The sequence below is a fragment of the Orycteropus afer genome, unplaced genomic scaffold (assembly GCF_000298275.1).
Source record: "Orycteropus afer afer isolate SDZICR_OR568_19922 unplaced genomic scaffold, OryAfe1.0 scaffold00048, whole genome shotgun sequence".
In the NCBI taxonomy this organism is placed as follows: Eukaryota; Metazoa; Chordata; class Mammalia; order Tubulidentata; family Orycteropodidae; genus Orycteropus; species Orycteropus afer.
Window position 1 is genome coordinate 6,360,591 of NW_006921635.1, and position 7,300 is coordinate 6,367,890.

At 38.7% G+C, this 7,300-nt stretch overlaps 1 protein-coding gene across 1 annotated transcript in view; it reads right to left on the reverse strand.

Moving 5' to 3' along the window:
- The window catches only part of HECTD4 (HECT domain E3 ubiquitin protein ligase 4), a 195,967-nt gene that overhangs the window by 112,467 nt on the left and 76,200 nt on the right, over positions 1–7,300 (reverse strand). The window contains exons 4-6 of the mRNA XM_042780607.1: positions 6,867–6,997; positions 3,952–4,060; positions 2,946–3,084 (exon numbers count right to left, since the gene is read on the reverse strand). Of these exons, the coding sequence (XP_042636541.1) occupies positions 2,946–3,084; positions 3,952–4,060; positions 6,867–6,997 (379 nt within the window). The remainder of the gene's footprint in view (positions 1–2,945; positions 3,085–3,951; positions 4,061–6,866; positions 6,998–7,300) is intronic.

Genomic DNA, 7,300 nt, shown 5'->3' on the forward strand with positions numbered 1-7,300 from the left:
TATATATAAATCAAACTCACTGCCGTCAAGTCAATTCTGACTCATAGAGACCCCTCCTTGGGTTTCCGAGGCAGTATCTCTACGGAAGTAGATTGCCTAGTTTTCCTTCTGAGGTGTGGCTGGAGAGTTTGAACCACCAGCCTTCTGGTTAGCAGTCAACTGCTTTATAATGTGTGTGTGTGTGTGTGTGTGTGTATATAATATAATTATACATATAATCTATATATATAATTTGAGTTAATCTCAAGAATCCCTTGATCTGTTTCATTGCTATTCATATTTTTTTACTTGAGATTAACTCAAATTATATATAGAGATTATTATTATTTTAACAGGAAAAGGTGTTTACTTAACACTTTAGATACCTTACATACATGTGTTTTATCTAGCATTTATTAAAAACAAAGTTTTAGAGAAACAGTACTTTCTGAAATGTCCTTATTCACTGTATTTAAGAGATAGAAACTATATCTTACTCATTTTTATATCCCCACCACCTATTTCAGACCTAACTCAAAGTTGTTTAAGAAGTATGAAAAACTTAAACTCACTGAACATGTTATCTTTTATTTCTTAAAATGGAGTAAAAGGTAGAGGTTTGCCTGGAAGGAAGTGAAAAAGAGGGCAGAATGATGGCAAGAAGGAAAAGAGAAAAGAGGGAGGAGGAGGAAGAAGAAAGCCATCAGAAAGAAACGAAGGCTTGTGAAATAACTTGGCACAGGAAGACTCACTGAAATTCACCAAGTCCATGGGGTGGCGGGGAGACACTTTCTTAGATTAGACATGAAGGCACAACATCTTTCATTTTCAGCATAATGAATTTGTTTTGCATCATTGCACATTAAATGTGTAGTTAGCTACATACTAATTTTTACTGCCAGCAATCGGCACTTAAAATAAGGGAAAATTAAAAAGAAGAAAATAGCTGACTAGGTTTTTAAAAACAATCCAGGAGTAGAAGAGCTGAAAAGCGCAAAATAAAAATAATTAGAGAAGGTCTGATGCCTTCAAGGATCAGTAAGACCATCTTCCATTGTCCCAACTCTTTCAGTAAGTCTTAAGTTTTCTTTAGGCTACTTTTGACCCCTCAACTCATTCTAGATGAACTTTTTTGCCCAGGCTTGCTTCGTCTGCCTCAAATATAAAAACTCATTTAGTTGCTGTAATCACACTTTGAACTTGTCATACCAGGAACTTACAGGGTCTACAAAGTCGACAGCTACTGATTGGCCTAAAGCAGCCCCAATTGCTTCCAGTGCACACACGTAGTCAGTGACCTACCTACAGAGTTGCTTTCTTAGACAAAGTCAATATTTTTTGTAACAATATAGAGGAAACTAATGTAAGCACAGTTTCAAATGTAAATGGAGTTCTGCAATCTGACATCTGTTTAACTTCTAGGCTTCTAACTTCTATTTCAAAAAACTACAGGAGACATCCTCATCCATTTGCTTTAATAACAAGAAGTGAAGTCAACTGGGCATCAATTATTTAATCTGTTCATTTTACTCATTCCATAATCATTGAACATCTGTTACGTGTTCTGGAGATACAATGATGCACAATACTCATCTGTTCTGTTATTCAGGCAAGGCGGAGTTGAGGGATAGACAAAGAGATCAAACACCCCACGTATTTCCTGGATCTGAACACTTGCACAGCTTACACTCCACACATGATATCTCTAACCATTCAGTTCTTGGTAGAAAGGCAAAAAGTTACAACGTAAAGAACCTAAATTCTAGAGCTGAGACCATGGTTTCAAGTTCTGGTACTGTAGTTATTGGCTGTGTGACGTCTCTGAGTTACATTCCTTTATTCAACAATAAATATTTATCAAGTTGCTTACAATGTGCCTAGCTTCCAATACCTTATCTGTAAGATGAGCCCACCACAGTTCTCTCTCACAGGTAGGAAGAGGAAGTGTACATAAATTGCCTAGGCCAGGACCCGCCACTGGGAGAGACATTGATAAATGACAGTTACTGTCATTGTTACTATTGTCCATTACACATTCTATGCCAAGGATACAAAGATGACTAAGACAGAATCTAGTCCTAAAAGCCTGTAGGACCTGGTAGGGGAGCAGTTAATTTCAGTATCATGTACAAGTACTGCAACACAGGTCACTAAAGATGAGCTCTTAATCCCTAACACACAATTATTTTATTCTAAACTCATTTCAAAGGTCCCATTCCCCCTGAAAGGCTGTTTAGAACAAATTGAATAGGGAAATGATGCCATCCCCAAATAGATCTGGTAAAAAAGAAAAGAGGAAAAACAAACAGCTAGGATTTATATTATCTTTGACTCTCTAAATATTTTTTCTAATTATTCATAAAAAAAAATAAGAAGAAAAGTTTGCTGCTGGCCTTAGTAACTCCAGATAGCATATTCACTCAGTTCCAGGGGGTGAGGGTGGGCTGGATTCAAGACATTAGAGAAAAACAGAACATTGAAACTATTAAATTTGTTTGTTGGTTTTGCTTGTTTGTTTGTTTGTTTTTAACTTTTTATTGGGATAAGGATGGAAGTTTACAGAGAAAATCATTAGTTTTGCATTCAACAATTCATGCACATTTTTTTTCATGTCATTGAATGCAATCCCCTCAGTGTAACATCACTCATTCCACTTCCTCCCTGTGTTCCCCATTCTTTTCCTCCTTCTTTCCTAGCCCTTCCTGCTTTCTGAACTTTGTCCTTGGACAAATGCTGCCCTTTTGACCTTCAATAGTTTATTGTTCTATGGAGTGCTACCTCACTAGTGTTATTGTTCAGCTGAAAATTGAGCCACAGGGGTTAGTTCAGCTCTAAGTAATAAAATGATGAAAATCTGAAGGATGTCACTCTGGCAGGAAAAATATGTCCATTATTGTTTCTAAGGATGTCTGAGACTTCCCTTCCCAATCCAAAATATAAAAGCAATGCCTTCATTTTCTGTTTACCTGAAGAGTATTCTGGTCAATGACCTGGAAAAGGGAGTGAGGCTTATTATCAAACGATACAGGCCGGTGGAGAAGACTGCCGCTGCCAAAAGCAACCCAGCCCGGCTCCAGCTCCTCGTTCCGGCAGTACACAAAACCTCTGTGGAAGAGAAAGGGACGCAGGCTGAGTGACAGCGCTCTTTCTGAGACAGACACAGACAATACTTCCTACCTGGTGGTGCAGTGGTTAAGGCATTCAGCTGCTAACCAAAAGGTTGGTGGTTCGAACCCACCAGCTGTTCCACAGGAAAAAGATAAGGCACTCTGTTTCCATAAAGATTTACAGCCTTGGAAAGCCTATGGGGCAGTTCCACTCTATCTTCTAGGGTCACTACGAGTTGGAATCAAGTCAGTGGCAGTGGGTTTGACTTTTTAGGCTTAATCTGAAGAAATGACCCAAGGATGCAAAACATTTGAGGAGAGTGAGCATATTATGTTAACTCTGGGGCTGACAAACTATGGCAAATGTTAAGTTTTCACAATTAATTAGAGAGGAGAAAAAGTTGGGGCAAAAGCCTAAGTAAATATATACCATGATCTCAAACTGTGGTTTCTTTTGGTAACAATTCATAGATTTTATATCTCAACTGAAAATCACTGCTAATTCAATGTCAAATCCAAAAACAAAAATATTTAACTAGAATAGTTTCCATTTATCACCATGGAGAAGTCACTGATATTGTTACAGAAATTCTGATCACAGAGCAATTTCTGGCTGGAAACAATGATTGCGGTACCTCTAAATCAGAGTCAAGACAAAGTTAAAATGTACTAAGACAGAGCACGAAGAAGGGGGAAGGGTGGCAATAAGAGAAAAGGAATGGCTTCCTGTGATTTGATTCAGACTTGTTATTAGTTACTAATCTACTGGGAGTCAATGTGTAGCCCCAGGCATTATCTTCACAACTATCAACATATAGAGGAAAATGTTGCAGCCAAATCATTCAGCAAGTTCCATGCAACTGACCTGAGTGTACCATGTAATCCAGATCCCAATTTGCTTACTCCTCTTCCAACTGAGTTAGTCGTGTACAGGTAAAGGCCGTCTGCCGTGAGACAGCGTCCCAGGTCAGCATCTGAAAGCAGTTTCCACAGGTAAATTATCCACATGCTTTTTCTAATGAAAAGGCTTTAAGAGGTTGCGTGAAAGATAATTTCCTACTTCTTAAATAAGAGCTTCAATGTGATTTCCAGGGAATACAACTCATAAACCCTGAAGTCAAGGACCCAAAATGCATGTGGGATAGAGGACTAGGATCAGGCAAAGAGGTAAGAAATGGTTATCAGTGGGAGAACATGGTTCAGCCTGCCAAAGAGTTTGTCCTTTCTTTTTTTGAAAAGAATAATACTGAGTCAATTTTAAGCATCCCTTATTCTAACTGGAAATAATAAGACTTTTTTTTTTTTTTTTTTTAAATGAATAAGACTTTTATCAGTGATAGTATAGAATGGAAGCCATGAGCTTTCAAGTGCCTTGGGCACTTACAAGGTGACCCTGGACCACTCTGGGCTTCAGTTTCTTCATCTGTAAGATGAGTATAGTAATATATGCTTTAAGGGTTATTGTGATGGTTAAGTGAGATAATATTGGTAATACACCTGATACTACTTGGTACAAAGAAAGCCAGTGCTCCATGAATGGTGAATGACACGATGTTAATATACTGATGACGTGCATTGAGTTAAAATCTGCTTCTGCAGGTTTTTCACAACACAGCACAAAAGAATAGCATGTCTTCTATTGAAAAATAGCAGTTACTTTTCCCCTTAGCTAAGTCTTCCCAAAGCTAAAAAAAAACAGTATCTTTCCATATGATATTAAATGCTAACTGACATTTTATAGAATGTGCCTTAAAGAGAGCGTACAGATACAACCATGATTGTTAATTTTCAACAACATTCCACTCACAATATGAATGCTATTTGTCTATCTGAAGCCTATCATACTTGTCTGGAGGAAACTGAATGTCACACCATTCAAATTAGTACTGAATGTGCTGTCACCTTAAACATTCAGTTCACTAATCTGAGACAAATGGGACCTAAAAATATTGGTTCAAAAAAAAAAAATTAAGTAGGAAATAATTTTTTTACTATTAATTTCATACCTTAAACATTTTATTTTAGCCTAAAATTTATAAATATACATTTATTCACCAATTTTAGATGAAGGCCCAAGATCTTTTGAGTTTGGGTCTGGCCAAAGGTGGCAGTAAAGAGACTAGATTAATCTGACTGGCCAGGGATATTCTTTCAACTTCTATATGTTAATTGCTTCCGTGTTAAAAGTTACATAAGATTATCTTTAAATTCTTATAAGGAAAACATCCTCCCCAAGAAGCAAAACCAAAGGTGCAGCAGAGAGAGAAACGACTGCCATTGTCCTCAGGGAGAAACTTCCCCGGGAGAGGCACAGAGAGGACAGAGAGAGATAGAAGAGGGTTTCTGGTTTTGCGTGAAGATGTAAATCTGAGCCCATAAGGTCTGAGAAGCTCTCGGAGATCGAGGACTTTTGCTTCTCCTACTGATTCTGGTGGAGCCGTGAAGGTCATAAAATCGCATACACAAAGTCCTGCCTATTCCTCTCACCAGTCTCACGTGACGGTGTGGGAGAAATGGTGGACTGTGTATGGGCACAGTTCCTGGGATAAGAGATGCAAGGGTGGCCTGTCGCTTAGACTGGGCTCCACGTCTGTACAGATGCCCAGGAAGACTGCCTCTATCGAGAGTGGGAAACAAAGGGGTGTACAGGACAGAAGAGGCTCTCAATACCACACCTAATGAACATCGATTTTCTCAGCAACTTGCTTTTGTTGAGTCTTTCTAAAACATTTAACTTTTTAAATGGAGGCCATTTCTTGTTTTGTTTTCTTGCATCTCATTGATTATGTAGTATTTAACGATATAATCACAACAACAAGTAGCAATGACAAGGGGACACTTGGTAAGCCTGAAACTGCTGCTGGGGGCAGATGTGCCCAGATATGTAGGCGGGGCCTCCTAGCCAAGGGTCCGTGTGCCTCAGCACTGCAGATGTGTTTCACTCTGCGACTGGACAGGCCTGATGCACCTGCCAAGTCAGTGAAGTCGAGGTCAATTAAGGGAGCCTCCGACATATTCACAGAAATAAGTGACTTAAACTGCTGTGAAACTGCAAAACATTTCAATCCAGCCCACATATGTTTAAAAGAGACACGAAAGGATTCATTCATGCACACTTGAATCATTTCATTTTTTTGCTTTTAGGACTCAAGGGCTCAAAAACACATATGATACATTACTAAATTACTAAAAGAAACTGTATCAAGCAGCAAGAGCCGATACTCTTATTAGCAGACAAAAACTTTTACTTTCAGCCTCCCATGGCCAAACTCAAATGCCCAGAGACCAGTTGAAATAATTCATGCCTCCTTGGCAGGGGGGTATATGGATGGTACCTTTCTTTTCCACAGTAAAACCTACCCATCTTCTTATCTCACAGGGCATCAGCTTTTATACTTTTCCTGATAACACAGACAATGAGTTGACCTCCACTTCACTGACTTGGCAGGCGAATCAGGCCTGTCCAATCGCAAGTGAAACAGACATCTGCAACGCTGAGCTACACAGACCCTTGGCTAGGAGGCCCCGCCTACATGTCTGGGCACATCTGCCCCAGCAGCAGTTTCAGGCTTACCAAGTGTCCGCTTGTCATTGGTACTTGTTGTTGTGATTATATCATTAAATATTACATAATCGATGAATTGTAATTATAATTGTACAGGAATTGTGAACTTTTAATGAAAAGGAACACACAGAGTTATGTCTAAATTCTTTGCCACAATGATCTAAAACCATTTTCTTTACATCTTAATAAAAATCCCAGGACAAAACTCACATTACCTTTATTTTCAGAACTGGAGCCAGTGTTGCTATCTGGTGCCGGCAACATGTCTTCATACCCCCATGATACTATGTGTTTGCCACCAAGCAAACAGGAAGGTGATCCAGGTCCCCCCTCCAAAAGCAGTAGCCTACAAAAGGAGAAGAAGAATCACAAAGACTCTGAGACTATCCATTTCGGCAAGAAAGTAAGTCTACCTGCACCTCAAAGAGCAGAAAACTAAGATAGCTTTATACAAAATACATCTGGAAAGATAATTACCACATATTTTAAATTAAAAAGGAAGACTACAAAACTGCTTGTAGAAATGTTATAACTGTAAAAAATATCCATCTATATATTTTTTTTCTTTTATTGTGATTTGGGTGGAAGTTTACGGAGCACATTCACATTCCATACAGCAGTTCATACACATTTTGTTTCATGCCACTGA